Genomic DNA, 18,472 nt, shown 5'->3' with positions numbered 1-18,472 from the left:
CCCGGCGGGAAGGTGCGGGGACTCGGGCCGCCGCGCGGAGCTCGGGGTGCATCGGCGCGGGTGCGGGGCGCAGGCTCGGGGCCGGGGAGGAGGAGTCCTTTCGGGCCTGCTGCGCCCTGGGCCGGAGGCCCGCCCAGGAGCCAGGCGTGAGTGCCCGGGCCAGATAGCGCCCGCCGGCCGGGCTCTGCGGCCTTATCGCTTCTGCGCGTCGCTGGCCGGGCCCGCTCGGTGGCCGGGCGTTCGGGCTGCCGCGTCTGAGCGCGGATCGGCCCAGTGTCGGCCCGAAGCTAAGCGAAAGCGGCACATGTCGCAGAGCATCGCCACCCCTGCCCACCTGTCGCGGGTGGATGTGGGGCAGCTGGGGATCGGAGAAAGAGCAGGGCGGCGCTGAGACGCGAAGTAGCGAGCCGGCGTGCAGCTGCCCCAAACTCTCTAGTGGTGGAATCCACAAATCTGTGCCCGGAAGAAGCCGAGGACGCGGGCAGCGATGGCCCAGTCCCTGCGTGGTGCGAGCGGTCCGCATCTTTAGGACTCCCCGGCGGGGAGCTGTGCAGGCCTGTGCGCAGATTCCTGCGGGTGGGCGTCGGGCGGTGGTGCGCAGGGAGCCCCAGAGCGCGCACCTCCAAGTCCTTCGGAGGCAGCAAGAATGGAGGCAGCCGGGTGTGGAGTCAGCTCGCCACGCCCGCCCGAGGAACAGTTCTTGCGCTGCATCTCTGCCTCTACCGAGGCGCCTCTATTTGCATTGTTTTTCTGAAAAAACTACCCAATAACGTAGGTTAAAAAAAAAAAAAATGTAATGTCGTGGAGCAAGATTAAAAACTGTAGACCCTTCCCAAACTTTAATTGCCCAGTCATCTGAAAATACAGTATGGGTTATTATTGCAGAAGTTGTGGCTACTTCATTAATATAAGGCCAAGAGTTATACCTGTACTATGATGTTTAACGAATGTTTCCCATAGTTCATAGTTCTATGGTATTATATAACTGTGTATAATCTAAGATTTAAAGTGAGCTGGGTGAAATTTAAGACTAAACACTGACCTTTCAAATTTGATAAGAGTTAACTGATATCCTGCATATTTTTGCCAAAGTTTTGGGTTACTTAATGGCAAATGGGATTGTTAGTACTATTCCAGGATAGAAGATATTTTCATTGACTGTGCATGAATAAGTGTGCTTATTACATTCTCAGTGCATTTTTGTACATTTTGGAGAGTTGTTTTAGTATTCAAAAACATTTAGCGTAGGGAGAATACAAACGCTTTATGTAAATGATTTAATTTTTTTTCTTGCTGCTTTGTGGCCTGATGTGGTGAGTCAGTTCTTTTGCACTGGAGAGAAACTGGAATTTTTGTCCCCAGCTTGTCAAAATAAGTCCCTGATTTTAGGCTTCCTTTGAAGGGCAAGTCACCTTCACCATGTACACCTGTCTGTTCTGTTTTCTTCTTAAGAAGTAAATTTCCTGTAAGGACTGCGTGGAGACCTTCAGTTCCAGTTACGGCCAGTCATATTTGCAGTGAAACTGAATACTTTTTTCTAAAAGTAGAAGGGCGACTTCACATAAGAATATATTAGTAACTTAGGTTTAATTTTTAATACCAGAAGTGGCCCCTCCAGAAGTGGAAAGAAAATGAACGCTGCAGCTTTTTAAGAGGGTTACTGCTAAAAAAAAAAAAAAATCTGATACTAGGAAGAGAAACATTTCTTTTCCTTATGGAGCCAGTTTTGGGTTGTCTTTTACCATGTTGGTGAAGTTATTGGTTTGCAAGATCAGTGATTGTTTTTCGAAAAGTCACACCCTGCTGATTGTTTCTCAAAACCTTTGGTGATTTAATTTTTACAGATTGTAAATGATAAAACAGAAGTATTTGAAAGTAACTTCTACAAGAATGAGGTACAGCTAGCCTTCTTTGCTTCATTGTGTGTGGTGTCTTGGTAGTTAAACCATTTATTTCTGCTCAGTGTTTTATTAGTTGAAAGATTTTTTTGATTCCCATCTCTAACTTGTTTTCAGCATAGACCTTGAGACCAGTGATTACAAAATATTTTCACTAGTCTTATTGGAATAAAAAGATTCTGTTTTTCCAAGTGTTTTTTTTTTTTTATTTTTTAACTATTCATTTCCTTAAATTGTCTCTCAGAAATACTGTCTGCTGTCTGTCTATCTTCATATTTTGGGGGTGATGATTCAAACTTATAACTTCTACTGCATGAACTCTCTTGCCTAAAATTTACCTTAATCTTTATTTATTTTATTTATTTAATTTTTTTTGTGGAACCGGGGATTGAACTCAGGCCCTTGTGCTTGCCAGGGAAGCACTTCTTCCACTGAGCCATCTCCCCAGTCCCTGTTAATCTTTAATGATTAGTGGGATTTATTTACCAAAACTCAGAAGGGCTATGCATTGCCTTCATGTTTATAACTACAGTTGTTGGTATTGTATTTTAGGGAAGGGTCTACATGGTGTTCAGGGTCTCACTGTTAGATCGGACTCCTGTTTACAGCCCCTCAACAGCTGGAATTACAGGTGCGCGCCACCATGTCCAGTCTCAGTTGCAGTCCAGCATGCTCCGGGGGTGGGGCCGGCATGGCAGGCCTGAGGATCAAACCCTTGGCTTCTGCGCCTGCCTGCAGGTGCTTTAATTCACTGAGCTATTTGGCCGGCCCTTATAACTACAATTTGTTAGGTGTGAAACCTGAGAGGTCAAGGGGTGTGTGTGTGTGCACGCACCTGTGTGGATGCACACACATGTGCATTTACTTTTATGTGGATCTGATGGTATGGGGGCTTGAACTCAGGACCTTGTGCTTGCTGGGCAGGCGCTTATGCCACTTAGCTATATTCCCGGTCTGAACTTGACCATTTCTAAGTGGAGTTTTCTATATTTTACAAAAACCATTCCCTGTGCTTCGCTTCCCCTCTGGCCTGGTCTTGCACATGTTTGTCCCAGTGCTTGCACATTGAGAGAAATGTGACCAAGAAACACTGCTGGGTGATGGGCAGGTGAACGGTTGAATGGACACATCTGAACTTGAAGAAGCATGCCTGAGATTAGTGTGCAAAGCTCCTGGATAGCAGAGGTCTGTTTCTTCTGTTTCAAAACTTCATTGCTTTTCCATGATTATATATTACTTTTGAACAGGATGACAGTACAGTTGCCATCTGGGGACATTTATGTGAGTTAATGGGGCTGTTATACGTAATTATTCCAGGTATTGACTGAACTGTGACTGAGGTCATCCTAATTTGAAGGACTTCCTTTAATTTTGATAGTATCACCTTACCTGAGAAATTCCGCACACTTCCTAGTTAATGCTGGCTAACTTTTTCATTGGTGGAAGTTTCATTTGTGTTTGGTTGTTGGGTGTCTTGCTTAGTAACCCAGAGGCCTGTGGGTAGCTCCTGGCTGACCTTAATTCTTTCGGTTTTCCTTGTTTACAGGGTAGTGTCTTTGAGCCTTTTGTGTGTTTAGCTTCTTGGAGCTTAAACTTCGTATTCTGTACCCTTGACTGTATTGACTTACTCTGTGTTGCAGTGTATCATTTGGATCATGCCTAAGAATGTCCTGAGGTCACTTTCCCCTTGCAGACTGAAACCTTTTGGTGGCTTTCAAGCCATCAGGCAGCCTGGAGGCCTAATCAGCTGCAGGGGTTAGAGACTTGAAGACTTTTAAGTACTCTAAAAATGGGTGTTCTTATTGGAACAGTGCATGTTTTGGGTGATTTTTACATCATAATCCTTGGTGCTTATGGAAGATGGGAGAGAGGTGAAACCTTTCTTCTAATTTGTAGTAGATTCATCTATAGGCAGCTTCTCTTCTTGGTGCTGGTTTCTTGCCCCACTCTATTTCATTCCCTGGGTTTCACCACCTTTGGCTGTCACCCTCACCCCCTTCCTATGCCTGTGCACAGACAGGAGTGTTCAGTTCGGTGACACATAGACCATCAGCAGTGAGCCCAGAAGGGAAGCCAGACCCGCTCCTTGATTTTGCCTTCTGTGTCCTGTTGCCTCTGTTTGTGTTCTATTTTGGACTTGGCAGTGGCTGAACGGAGGTAATCAGTTACTACACTTTGTTTACTATGAAATTACCGACCATTTCCTAGGCTTGCACATCGGACTGGAGCCGGAGGATTACTTTAGGGTTCCTCTGCCTTCAAATCCAGGCTGAGGTTTTAAGTTTGATTTCTTTCTTTTTCTTTTTCTTTTTTCTTTTTTGCTGAAAAAAGGATTCAAAAGTATAACTAGTGTTCTAGGACGTTCAAAAGTTTGAAAAGAAAATACCACATCACATATATAGAATAAAAATAAGAAAGTTTAAATGGAATTAGGACTTTTAAAAGTGTATTTGCAGCTAAGACAGTCAGACGTTTCCAGTTTTGCTTCTTGGGTTTTATACTAAATTATGTAAAGTCTGAGATCGCTCACTTAGTCATAGATGTGGTCCTGAGAAGTAAAGTAGACATCTGGATTTGGTATACAACTGTATAATCACCAAGTGTTAGTTTAAACTTTTTTTTCCTGCCTTATAACTTATGATTTAAAAACTAGCTTGGAAGCTCTTAGGAGAGAGTCTTTGATTTAGCAAACTTAAATAAGACTTTCTAGTCTGTACCTTGAAATTGTAGTAGTCTTTAAGTTGGAAACAGCCTTAGAGGTACTAGTAAAATCTGACTGACTTCACCCATATATTTCACAAATGAGAAAATAAAGCTTTTAAGTAAAGGGCCTCCCCAAGTGTTTAAAACGGGATTCCATTTCCAGATAGTAATTAATATAATTTTCAGGAACATGGTATTATTGACTGTGCGGCTCACTGACCAGAAGCCAAATGAGTGTGAAGACAGATGAATGAATGGGAGCCAGACCACTTAGAGTCTAGATGCTTCCACCGACTCTCAGGCAGCATAGTTTGGGTGCATGCTTGGGGTGGTGGAGAAGATATTTTGCTCATGGAGTAAAAATGAAAGGACAAATATGTATGGCTTCAGCATATGGGAGATCCAAAAAATTCTGGTTTCTTTTTACACCCACTTCCCCATTAAAATCCACTTTTTAAGATACCGATGTGAACTTCATAACAGTAACATTGGGGATGTTTTTGAGGACAGTTTTATGAAATAAAGACAATTATCAGGTGACAGTTTTTGTTACAATTGGACTTATGGTAAAACCAGAGGCATTGGTGTTGAGCAAAACCAACTTTTAATTATCTAGATTTCTTGATTAGCCAATTTAAAAATAGTGGATGGTAAAATAAATGAAAAGGGGCTGTGCCTGTCGCGCACTCTGAAAGAAGTTCTGAAGGCTGATAAGCACAATGGTTTCCCTGAATGGTCACTTCGATGCTTAATCTAGTTTCTCCAGCTGAGGGAGAAGAAACTTTTAATTTACTAATACGTCCATTTCCTTTTGCTAAACCTCTCCCACACTTTCAGAAAAACGTGACAGAAGTCTTGCCCTTCTCTTGCTTTTTGTCTTTAGTTTGAGAACTTGTTGCATATTACCATTGCCATTTTTTTTAGGCTTCCAGCACCTGTGTAGATTAAAAAAATCAACCTCCTCAGCTCATTTGAGCCTTCCCCTCCTTGTGAGGACCACAATGGAATACTCAACAGCAAAACTCTTTACAAGTGGAAAAAAAGCTTTGGAGAGTTTTCTTGGTTTCAACAAATTAACTCTATTAGTGGAGGAGACAGGACATCAAGATAGATTCTCCTGCACATTAATTCCCCAGGTAAGGCCAAGCCCAGAGGAGACACCAGAAACCTTAAGAAAGGTGGCAACTCTGAAGAAGCGTCTTTCTGCCTTTTCAATAAATGCTATTTTCCAAGTACCCAGCAGTCTCACAAAGAATTTTTATTGTTGCTGTCTTACAGTTCACATGGTCAGACACTAAAAAATTAATTGCATAATAATGACATCACATAGCTATAAAAGGCTTTACAGTATACGGAACACATCCACCCTCCTCATCGCATTTGATCCATATAACGGCATATTAGGAAGGAAGGATGGAATTATTGACCTTGTTTTAAAGATTGCTATTTATGCAAGGTCAGGAAGCAGAGACCTGGGTAAATCCGTTCTCTCAGTCACAGCATCCACATTTTTCATAGAATACTGTCAATCTGTTGAACACACGAAGGGGTCTAGGATGGCAAAACCAGCACTGAATTTCCTTGTTTGTGCTATTCTTCTTTTTAGCGTAGTTAGGTATTCTTAGTCTCTACATAGTGTTTAAGCAACAGAATTATAGGAGCACAGCATACTGAGATGCTTGAGGATTCGTTTAGCTGAACACACTCAAAATTACTTTTTAATCGAATGAATTATTGTATCCTTTAGAACCTCTATCTGGTATCAGTAGCTCCTGCTAGTGTCATCCTGTTTTGCAGTTACAGTTGATTTATAATTGCCTTATAAATTCTGTTACTTGTTAAATTACTGGTTTATTTTTGTATTTCATGTTTAGTATCTGGAGTAGAATAGAAAAATTATTATGCTTGTGCTCCCTTGGAACTCTTTGGAAATTGTACGGTGACATCTTCTGGGATTTAGTCTGGTGAGTTATATTTTGTTTTTTGTGTGTTGTTAGCTAGTTGCAGGAACATAATATAATATATTATAAGGACTACATAAGTTGATGCATATGCAATTTCAGTGTATCATTGCACATGCATAGAGGATGGTATTTTTAGTAGTTAAAACTCAAATCATGATTGCAATAGGGTAACATTAGAAATGTTTGACTCTTTGATTGAATATATTTTCTTTCTTAGAAATTACTGCAAGACAAAGGCGTTCTTATACAGTAACACTTCAGGGTATATAATAATTAGAGAAGGTTGTACTAACTTGGGAAATTTTAGTAAAAAGACTGATCTCTGGAATTTGGTGAAATGATTTTCAAAAGGTTCTAGCTGTATATTAAACATAAAGCAAGGTTAACAGGTGGCTGAATGGAGAATCATTTTCATTTAGCTGGCGAGCAAATCACTGAGAGTGCCCTTCCCTTTATCCCACTGTGAATTTAATCTGTTCAACATATGCAGTGCTGTGGCTTCCTCCTGTCGTCTTTACTTTCAGGGTGTCACATGTGTCTGTGCTGACATAGCTGTCTGCATGACCCCGAGTCTTTGAGAAGGAAAATAATTAATAATGGTCTTTGCAGCTCTTTTGCATTTTCAAAACTATATTATTGTGAGTCTTGCTTTGATATGTCAGTCTCCTTGGCCAAGAGCTTTGTAATTCCTTGCTTTGAATTACTTTGAGAGGTCACAGTCCTTGGAAAAAGCAGTATAATGCTAAGCATTTTCGAAGTTCGTGGCCGGCAGCAGAATGATTCAAAGGAGTGACGGACAAAAACAAAGCCCAGTATTGTTCAGTAGCTAGATGTGGCTGCTCAGAGCTATAAAAATGAATTTTAAAACATTGGACAACTAGAAACACTGCTAAAATTTCTCGTTGTGGGGGAAACAGAAAGAAACTTGAAAGCTTTAAGTGCAAAGCGCAGTTAGCAGGGCCTTCAGTATGACAATGTGGCTGAGTCACTATGTCACCTAAAGCTCGGAAGAACTGCTAGAAATGACAGGAATGCCTGTGTATATGGCAGTCGCAGTCTGTCTGCTTCTGCGGTCATTTCTGTTTGTGTGTACGTGTTGAATTTGTAAATAAAACAACATTCTAGCCATGCAGTGAAAGGGGAAATGAGTCGATTTGGGAGACAGTGAGCTGCTTCTCATTTAAGGGGATCAAATATATACTGGGTACTGCTAGGGTTCTTCTGACTTGAAAGTTACACAGGCCAAAACATTAGAGTTGGGAGTACCATGTGAAACTTAGAAATAGGTTACAAGACTTTATTTTCAACATCAGGCTTGTTGAAGTAGAACCTATATACAGTGAAATTCAGTCTTCAACCTGGCACTGAAGTTGAGATTGTAGCCCTGCACTAACTACATCCTTCGCCCATTTTTTTATGTTTTATTTTGAGGTAGGGCCTCTTTAGGTTGCTGGGTTACCCAGGTTGAGCTTGTGCTTGCGACCCACCTGCCTCCCTTTGCTGAGTGCTCGGATTACTGACCTGTGCAGCCCATTGCAGCCCAATTCAGTCCTTAAGGCACGTAGTTGATGTGTTTTGACAGATGGATCCAGTTGCGTGCTGATGGCTGGCCATAGTCAGAACGTGCAGTACTTGCATCAACCCCAGACTCCCCTTGTGGTCTGTTCCCCTCGCTGCACCAGCCCTTGGCAGTCACTGATTGATTTCTGGCCCCGCAGTTTTGCGTTTTCTAGAATGTCATACAGTTGGGATCACTCGCATTGTCCTGTTTCTTTTGCTTGCTGATTCCTACTTTATACCTCTTCACTGCTGATCCATTTTACGGATGGACCACGGTTTATTCCCCCATTTCCCTGACTTTGATGTTCAGCTTGCTTCAGGCATATGGCAATTAGGAGTGACAGTATTATGAACAGTCTTCTTCAGGTCTTTCTATGGACATATATTTTCATTTTTCTTGGGTAAACATAGGAGTGGGGTGGTTGGGTTATTTAATAAACATGGATTCAACTCTAGAAGTTGCCAAATTGTTTTCTGAAGAAACTGCACCTGCAGAAGCTTCTGAGTAGCTAATATGCCGAAAGGTATGCAGGTGAAGTTTCTTACATTTCATTCAGCACAGATTTATTTTTATTTTGTCTTCATTGTTAATAAGTTTGGTTAGCAAATATTTTCAGTTCACTGTGGATTAGAAACAGTAAATTAGGAAGCCCTAGGGGTAAGTGGTTAGTGATTGTAAGGCAAAAATTATGTTCACCAAACAAGCGTAGGAGCTTGAAGAAGTGAAATTCCTCTGATAAGTTTTGGCTGGCAAGTTTCCAAGCCTCTCTGCATATTAAAAGCACTTGAAGTTCTTAAAAATATTAGATCCCGAGCTCCCCGCTAGCTCAGAGGCATCACAGATCTGGAGTGGAACACACATCCTCAGTATTTTATAAAGCTTTGGTAGTCATGTATTGGGATCACGGTAGCATGAAATGGATGAAGTGAAAGAAACACTAGACTGGGGTGGGGTGTAGTGAAGGTCACCCTGTGGTGACCTTCACCTGTGGCCTCAGGCAAGCCCTGGCCTTCCTGGCATTAGTGGCTTCTTCTGCTGAGGTAGGTGAACTCCAGGAAAATTCTGGCGTTGAAACGAGGCGATGCTAACCATCACTTGACCGATTGTCAGCTATGCTGTAGAGATTCCCATCTCACAAAAAATGGTCTCCTCTAAAGGATTCATCTTTGGTGCTTCTTGAAAAAATATTGCGTCAACATGAGGGCGTTTTTCTTTTGTATATTTAAGACAGTTATATTCATATCTTTTTTCTCTTATTATTATATGTTACTAAATGCAGTGCAAACATGTAAACAGTGCTTTGCTTACTGGAGGTAAATGTTTTGGATAAGCCTGAATTTTTGTTTGTAGAACTGAGTACTTTCTCAAATAGGATTCTCTGACTTGCAGCTGTGAGACGTATCAGCTGTTTTCCGAGCTGGTCTAAAGAGGTGAGATATCTGATGTTGTATTTTCAACATATTGCTTACTGTGCCAAATGTGTGGGAGGCTCGGCCTCGAGGGGCGGTAGGCTGAGGAGATGGCTCATGGGTTGCAGCCTCTGCCTGCTCTCTGGTGGAGGAAGATCCACAGTGTGTTGTGCTTCGGGCCTGTTGGCTTTAGTCCCAGGCAGAATATTCACACTGGAGTATTGCATGCTGTCTCTGATACTTTAAAAATGTATGATGTGTTTTTCATATATATGGATATTTTTCTTTCTTTTCTTAAAGGAAATGTGACATTTAGTTTATAAATTTCTTTCAAGAAATACTGAAGCATTATAGATGAAAAATGCAGAAATTTGAGGTCAAAGAATGGGCATGATGCCCTTTTCATTTGACTTCTTATGAGAAATCAGACTCAGTATCCTCTGGCCACCCTATCTTTACTCTTCAGAAATTTGTGCTTGGAAACAATAAGGGCAGAAATAGGCACTCTGATGAGGAGTGTTAGATGGTACTTTTTAAAGCATTTATATGCATTTATAGTTAGAGGAAATGTAAATTCATTCTTGTAGAAAGGGAAATATTTTTTGTAAAGCTGGGTGTTAGGTTGCTATAAAAAATGTAAAAGTATTTCAGGATTTTTACTTTTGGAATTTCTTGCAGAAGTTCTGTGTGTGTGTGTGTGTGTGTGTGTGTGTGTGTGTGTGTGGTGTATTTCCTGGTTAGAATATCTGGACACCCACTCTCACATATGCACGCAAAGCAAAAGGAGGGATACATCAAAATAAGAGTTTCCTCTACATGTGCCTTGCACTGGTAAAAGCTAGAGAGGGAGTTTTGTCATTTTTGTCATTTCCAGTACATCATCATAATAAATTCCTTGAATTCAGTATCTTTCAGTCTGCATGTATTATTTTTATAGACCTCCAAACCAGAAAAAGAAGCAATTATTGAAGCAGGGTAGTGAGGAATACAAAAGGTGCAAGTTACCTAACCAGGAAAAGTAGTTATCAGAATGTTCACAGATCCCAAGCACTCTGAGATACCTCTTTGCATTTAGATCAGCAATCGGGATGGAGCTGCAGTCCTAGAGCCCAGAAAAACCTGTTTCTTGAAGTTGTCCCTGACGCAGACCCCTCCTAGCCTGGCAGCTGGCTGTGGATAGTTTCTGCAGTGTTGATGTGCCTCCATAGCCCCAGCTTTTGGGGAACCTTGCTTTCCTTTGTCTCTGTGAGGGTTATGTCCAGACTTTCAGCAGATTCTGCTTATCATGGAAAAGGCCTTCAGGTTTCACTTCAAGTTGACTTTTCTGTGTGTATTTTCTTTTCTATACTGCTATTTGAAAAAAAAAAAATGTGCTGTTTTTATTACTATAGCATTAACACTTTTTAGAAATGTTTTGTTGCCAGTCTTTTCCTTAAACTATGCATAGGCATCCGTGGAAACATGAAGGATATCTCTCTGGCTTTACGTGGTCTAGGTTGTGCAGGTTAACGTGGGACCTGATTTCGTGATCCAACTGTGTGATGCAGTGCAAATCACAGTCTGCACACCCCTGCCAGGTGGTGTTTTGTGAGCCTTTATTTTGTCCATATGCTTTTTGGATACAGGCTTACTTTAGACTAGGAAATAAAATGTTGAGTCATGAATAGTATTACTAAGTCCATAAACAGTTTTCTTTTTTCGTGATAAAACCTGGCGACCATGGTGCTAAATATAGGTCATCTCACAATTCTAGTCACTGTCGTTGAGTTTCCTAATGAATGCATTTTAATAAAAAAAAAAAAAAAAAACTGGATCTGGTGTAGTCAGAAAGCACATGCTAGCATGCAGGAGTACCTTCCACCAAAACAAAAAAAGAAAACAAAAGAAAGCTTTAAAGAAGTGGCTCTAGAAAGTGCTAGGCACCCTCCTGTCCACATGTGCTAGTCTGGTGGCAGGTACTTACGTATCTTCTTGGGAAAAGGCTTGCTGACCTCATGGCTGTTCAATCCCTAATGTCATTCTTGGCTGAAACATGGAATTGGAAGGCCCCTAGATTCCTTCTTCAAATGGGGCAGTACCTAAGCAGATCCTACTTAAAAATCGCCTGAGAAAGTTAATTCTGTCTTTCTCAGGGTTTGGCCCTACTATTTAAATACAGCCAAAATTCTCAGGAATTTTGTAACATAAAGTGTTTTGTGGGCAGTCAGGCAGATGCATGGGGGTGGCTTCCATTGCAAGAATGACCTGTGAGCCTTCCTTCCTCTGGTGCTTGGCCTGCATGTACCTTTCTTAGTGCCACACGAGGGGAGCTCTTCAGAAGGGCAGTGAGTGCATGAGGGGCCTTCCTGAGGGTGAAGCAGCTTCTGAGAGGCTTGGTTCCACCCTCCATGTTTGCACTTGAATTCCTCAGGAGCAGGCCTAGGGGGATTCTGCTCCAGGTGGCAGCTAACCATCCAGAGATGGGGAAGCCGCCAGAGAGCTGTTTGGAGAACACAGTATGGTTAGGAGCGCCAGTGCTGGTGTTTGATGGCTGAACAGTGCAAACAGTTTTCCAACTCCTATATTTCCTGGTCAGAAGTTCATCAGGGAGCAGCCGTACACCGCATATCAAAGCAGCCCATCACGTCCCTGTGCAGGGACTCTCGGCCAGAAATCTTACCCAGAACATTGGCCGGTATTGCACTGGCCTGATTTAAGAGATTACAGATGCCAGCTAGAACTTACTAGAAATTGCTATTGCTTTCATTCTCTGTTTGTATGTGTCTTCTACGGTGTGTTGTCTGCCTCAGTAAAATATGGTAGCTTTCTTACACCAAGCTGCTTGGAGGAAATTGCCAGAGCACTTGAGCCAGATCTGTTTTGTCTGCTTAGCAACCTAAGTGAAGTCATTGTCTTCCAGGTAGGAGTCTCAAGATCTGTTTGGGTAACTTTACTGAAGCCGGGTGATATTCTCTGTGATGTTATTGGTTAATGGAAATTTAACAAACGATAGTTACATCTCGACAGTGTATATTTCATGGAGCATTGAATTTTGACCTTTATACAATTCTACACCTACTTTCCTCACTTTGCTCGTTTTCCTGGTACGTAACACTAGGTAGTGTATCATTTTGGCCTGTCTCTCCAGACCTCGATGTCCTCCCACCCTTTATCTTCAATGCCAAGAGATTCTAAGAATTCCTGATGGTTGGCCTCTGGACAGCAGGGTTTATTCAGAGCAGGAACAGACTTCTGGTTCTTATGCTTGCTGCAGGGGCGCATCTTCCTCCTCTTCTCTGCAGTATTGTGCAGTGATATCTTGTTTGCACTGTTGTTCCTCATAGACAAAAAGGCTGAACTTCAGCTTGATGTTGGTATGAATTGTTACTCCATTCACAGTGAGTGATGTCTGAGTTCATGGAGTTTAAGAACAATTGAAACTAATGTAGTTGGTGGAGATCCATGGGGTTTTGTGGGATTCCAGGCTTGGCAGGGACCCAGCCCAGCATCCCCTTGTGGACTAGTTGCTTGAGTGTCACTGTTGATGGTGTTGCTGAAGACTGGTGCTTAGACTTTGTCCATAGCCCTGGTTATTTCTGTCTCTGAAATTCTCATCTCCTTGTCCTTCAGAATGGAGTGTCGAGAAAACAGTTCTTGCCTATAGCTGGCCGTCAGGTTTTACTTATGTTTTCTCTCTGTCTGTCTGTCTTTCTGTAATTCTGGTACAGGGAATTGAAGTCAGGACCTTGTACTTGCCAGGCAGGCACTTATGCTGCTGAGCTGTCTCCCTGGCCATCATATTTTATCATTAGTTGGAAGTCTTGGATCTGTCTTCTTTTTTAATTATTATTTTATTGAGAAACAAATAGCAGTGAGACAGTTTCAAAACCAATTAGTAGGACAGTTTCAATAATTAGTATATTGCATATTATTGTCTTCGTAGTGGTTATTCATAGTACAAGATGCAGACATATCCTGTCCAAACACTATTAGTACAAATCTTTTTTCTCATTGAATTAAGAGAAAGTAGCTGTATATCTATCCTAGCAATTTTCTATTAGAGATCCAAAATGGTCCTTCATTTATATCCCTGTTTTTTGTTAAGTTTTGTTAGAGATGGGTATTCCATTGCTATTTAAATATTGTAGGTACGTGAATTCAGCAAAATAATCCAATATAGTCCTGTAGTCTTTCTAGGCTGGAGAATTAGTTAAGAAAACAAGGATTATCTTATGTGGATTAGGATAAACATTTGTTTGTTTAGTAGGAAAATTTGGTGGTGCTTCAGGTAGTTTTCTGAAGTCTGTTGCTGATAAGTCTTAAATGCTTGCCCAAGGAGCTGGCAATCTGATCGTATCCCTGAAGAAACAAATTGCACAATGGAATATAAATTTATTTTTATTTTAGTAAAGCCTAAAGTCAGTTACTTTAAATCTAGAAGGGTTGTGGGACAAGGATGGTTTGGCTAAGTCAAAATTAGAGGAAGGTTCAGGGTAAATAGTGATCCCTGCCTGTATTGATCCCTTTGACATTTGCTTTATCTCAGGAATCGTTATGAATATTTGTTTTTCTGTTGTACTGTGGATGGGGACTAGGCAGGCTAGGGTGGCATCTGGTGTCCTCAGTCTCCTAGTGAAGGAAAGTGGAGCATGCAGGTGAAAGAATAAGGTTCTACTTTTTTTTGTTTCATTTTATGATTTTAGTGTTTTAATTGTTTGGATTTTAGGTGAACACCGAAGCTTTCGCAGGTGCTTTAGTTAGCAGATCGTTACTTCTTTATGAAAGGACTCAGAATAATGATGTGATTATAATTGCTCTTTAGTAAACTTTGCATTACAGACTCAGTTATTTGACGTTTGGACTAGCAATCTGAGATAGTTACCTAAAACTATGTAACTTGCAATTGGAGAACAGTGAAAATAAAGTTTCTCAGAAATTACATTATCACTGTTTCCTCTTAGGTTTTTGTTTTTGTTTTGTTTTTTTTTTTTTTTTTTTTTTTTTTGGTAAGACAGGGCTACTGTATAGTACAGGCTGGCCTTGAACTCAGTGTAGGCTAGGTTGGCCTTAATCTTGCAGATTCTACTGCCTTTGCTTCCTGAGTGCTGGGCTTGCAGCTGGGCACCACCCTGTTCTCTGGAATTTGTTTTATCTGCAGCTTTCTAGAGCCCAACCCTTATTTATGTCCTTGTTGTTGTAGTTTTCCAAACTGTGTAACATGGTAATTGTAATGAACAGTATTATCATTAGGACTGAATGATCCTGGTATGTATTACAAAATTTAGAAGAATGATGTAGGCTTTGAAAAATCATGATGTGTTCTGTGATCAGTAATAAAATAACACTTAATATTTTATATTATTAATTCTAAATAGTACATGATATCTTGGATGAGGATTAAGATGCAAAGTAATTCTTTAATTCACTGGGTATGGAAAGCGAAGTGTTTACATGATTTGGGGGAACATTTTTGAAAGACTCTTCTATTCCTAAAAAGCAATGTTTTACATTTAAATTGGAGTCTGTGAAATTTGATTAGTTTAATCGTTTTATATGCCCCTTAAACACAGTTGAAAAGATTTACAGTTGTGAGGAGTTGCACTTTTATTTTAAATTAAAGGAGGCAAACATGGAAGATGGAAATGTTTTGAGAATTTTCGTGAGAGTTTGTGTGCTTGCTTTTGTGTGATTATGTTAAGATCTGTGTTCTATTTGCTTAATATTATATTAAGGAAAACACTCTGTGTGGCTGAAGAGAGTGCTGCATTTGGAGAAATACTGCTCTCCGTTTGCTTCGCCGTTGGAACCTTTCGCAGCACCATGGGATTTTACTGCACCCACCCTTGCGCTCTTGAAGGCAGAGGGGTAGTGGTCATTTCAGACGCGCTCACCAGACCTAGGTGACGGTCTGCCGGCTGCTCTCCTGCCCCGGCCCAAGGTTCCGCGCATTCTGTACTCTTCTAACCTGAGTCTGTTTACTTTTAGGAGTGTGCAGATTGGTGCCTAAAATGGAAGTAGATATAAATGGAGAATCCAGAAGTACCCTGAGCACCCTGCCTTTGCCCGTGGCTGAGGTCAGCTCCCCAGGAAAAGCAGAGGCGGAGAAGCCACGCTGCTCCAGCACGCCCTGCTCACCCATGCGTCGGACTGTGTCGGGTTACCAGATCCTCCACATGGACTCTAACTATTTGGTTGGCTTCACAACCGGCGAGGAACTCCTCAAGTTAGCCCAGAAGTGCACAGGAGGCGAAGAGGGCAAAGGAGAAGCCTTGCCTGCCTTGCGCGCTAAGCAGCTGGACGCAGGACTGGGGCGTTCCTCGCGCTTGTATAAAACCAGAAGTAGGTACTACCAGCCGTACGAGATTCCCGCTGTCAATGGCCGGCGACGAAGACGAATGCCCAGCTCAGGAGACAAGTGCACCAAGTCCTTACCTTACGAACCTTATAAGGCCCTTCATGGGCCTCTGCCTCTATGTCTTCTTAAAGGTAAGAGGGCTCACTCCAAATCTCTGGACTACCTCAATCTAGACAAAATGAACATCAAGGAGCCAGCTGACACAGAAGTGCTACAGTACCAGCTTCAACACCTAACCCTCCGAGGGGACCGAGTATTTGCTAGGAATAACACATGAGTGACTCGTGCTGCCGAAACCACGTGAGGTCAGCCTGCACTTGGCTAGAGAAAGTCCCCTGCTGGACTCTGTACATGACTCTTCACATTCTAGATGGTTCTATCAGCTAAGTGTTTTTATGTTCCTGGAACATAAAACTTGGATCAAATTTTGAATACAGTAATGAAATCACAGGTACTTGGGAGGGGGGGAAATCTCATCCTAGAGCACGTACCTGCAAAGAACACAGAATGTTGACCGTTAGTTTGTATAGCTCTTTAGCTAGGAAAAAAGGCTTTGGTACGGGCATTTCATCTTAAATGATGCTCCAGTCGGGAATGTTATCTGCTTGGTTGTTGCTGACTTGGTATGATTCATTAGAAGTTTATATCTTCAATACACAAGTACTTCTCGGATCTCTGTATTTTACTATAAAATGTATGTAATGATTTGTTTTATGAAATTTAGAACTTGAACATTGCTGAATTGGACCACTTTTTATTTTTAAATATTAAGTTTAAATATTTTATAACTGGTTTTGCACTGAAAAAAAGTTAACATTTCAGATTAAGAGAGTAATCTTTCTTCACTTGCCTCAATAATATTGAGCAATGAATTTTTTATTTCCGCATGGAAAGTTATTGATCTCTATGGCTGTAAAACATTTCTTTATAGCATTATTAAAGTGTGTCTTAATAAAATTAAATTTGGGATACAAAGTATTTATTTTACAATGAATGGGTGGGGGGGGAAGTTTTTCCAGAAAGTTCCCAATATGAAGTTTTCATAAGTTGAAAAGTTTTCCTTAGTGCTTATTTTCTAATTTAAAATTCATCTGGAACTTTAAAATGGAAAAGAGTCCTTTAATTGTGGATCGTGGGCATAATGATGTTTGCATCTGGATTTACTGTAAGTGAACAGAACTTTAACAAAGGATCTCACGATTTCTACTATTGAATGCTTAAACTACGTATGAAGTAATACCTTTCAGCATGGCTTCGGGTCATTCCAGTTTCAATTCTGTGCAACCCAGCGCTCACTGAATTTCCAGTCTAGGATTAGGGTAGAAGCCTAAGGTGCTTCTACGGTTTTAGTGGGTTAATCCTGGATTACCTAGCAGTTTATGTCAGTTGCACTGGTTTAATTTGTTGCTGAAGAAGTAATGCTCTGGCTTTAGGAACAAATAGAGCTCAACTCTTCTGAAATATATTTTGAAAAAAAAAATGTATGTAACTTACCTTTTGTAAGCATCTCTCTTTCTCTTTTTTTGACTCTTGAAGGTGCGATTTATAACTGATTTGGCATTTCTGGCAACGTAGAATTGCATATTGTGTGTTTCATTTTGCAACTCAGTTTCTTAGGTGATAGTAACCTTGCCTATGGAATAAGAGCCCCTTGCATTAACAAGTGGGGTGATTTCTGGTACAGTTACGGTTTTTCTTTAGCTAGAATCAATGGCAAACTTTATTTAGAGCAGAATAACTATTAGAAAACCCTAGGAACTCTTAATCAATGTTTATTATACTTTCACTACAGCAAACCATGTGAAAGAACCTGGGAGAGTTGGCCCGGAGCATATTGGGTTGATCAGATTTCTTGTGGGGCTGGATATTTTCAGCTGTTGTATATTTTACAGTAAATTGCACCTTTGTAACATATTGTATTGACGAATGATAACTAAGATTAACTATATCTATACAGTTATTAGTTTGACAAGAAATAGAATCCTATCAGATGCCAAAGAGTTGGGATTTTTACGTTTAATGATTAAACACCGTTATTTATTGATGATTTACTGATGGAACTGTATTATTTCTAACTATGAAATAAAAGGGTGATATAAACATATATTGTTATGTGGTGTTTTGAGCTAGTTCTATTATCACCAGACTAGTATATTCATGCTTACATCCAGGCACTTACTTTAAGACCATAGTTCTGTAAAACAAAAGCTAGAACATTTGCTTTTGATTCTGACTAGCACTTGAAGGTAAAGGATATATTCATGACAGTGAAGTATGTTCAGTCTACTGAGAAACACAACTGTTCACCCCTGAGGTCTGTCCCAGCCTCGGTGCCTACATTTCTTGAGCTAAATAAAAATATATAACTTTGGGCTGAGGAGATAGCCGAGCAGTCTAAGCTCCTGCCTGGGAAGCACAAAGACCCGGGTTCGATCTCCAGTACCAAATGCTGTGCAGGGCCCAGAGTGTGCTGGACACCAAAGTCAGGTGTGGTGGTGCACGCCTATAATCCCAGCCCTGCGGGGCCTGAGACAGGAGGATCACTGTGGGTCCGAGTTGCATAGTGAGACCCTGTACCAAATAAGTAAATAAATAAAAGATAT

At 41.1% G+C, this 18,472-nt stretch overlaps 1 protein-coding gene across 3 annotated transcripts in view; it reads left to right on the top strand.

The window, feature by feature from the left end:
* The window catches only part of CUNH5orf30 (chromosome unknown C5orf30 homolog), an 18,571-nt gene extending 608 nt beyond the window's left edge, over positions 1-17,963 (top strand). The window contains exons 1-3 of one of the 3 annotated variants that reach the window (XM_023708649.1): positions 726-771; positions 15,247-15,414; positions 15,500-17,963. In XM_023708649.1, coding sequence (XP_023564417.1) covers positions 15,523-16,146 — 624 coding nt within the window. In that variant the 5' untranslated portion in view covers positions 726-771; positions 15,247-15,414; positions 15,500-15,522 and the 3' untranslated portion in view covers positions 16,147-17,963. Of the gene's footprint in view, positions 1-725; positions 772-5,520; positions 5,738-6,475; positions 6,566-15,246; positions 15,415-15,499 lie in introns of those variants that run through there. The other 2 variants (XM_023708652.1, XM_023708641.1) reach the window with 2 other exon arrangements.
* Positions 17,964-18,472: the final 509 nt, after the last annotated feature.

This window comes from Octodon degus, unplaced genomic scaffold (genome assembly GCF_000260255.1).
Source record: "Octodon degus isolate 3935 unplaced genomic scaffold, OctDeg1.0 scaffold00009, whole genome shotgun sequence".
Lineage (NCBI taxonomy): Eukaryota > Metazoa > Chordata > Mammalia > Rodentia > Octodontidae > Octodon > Octodon degus.
The sequence above is the reverse complement of the archived record's forward strand: the minus strand, read 5'-3'. Positions and strand labels throughout refer to the sequence as shown.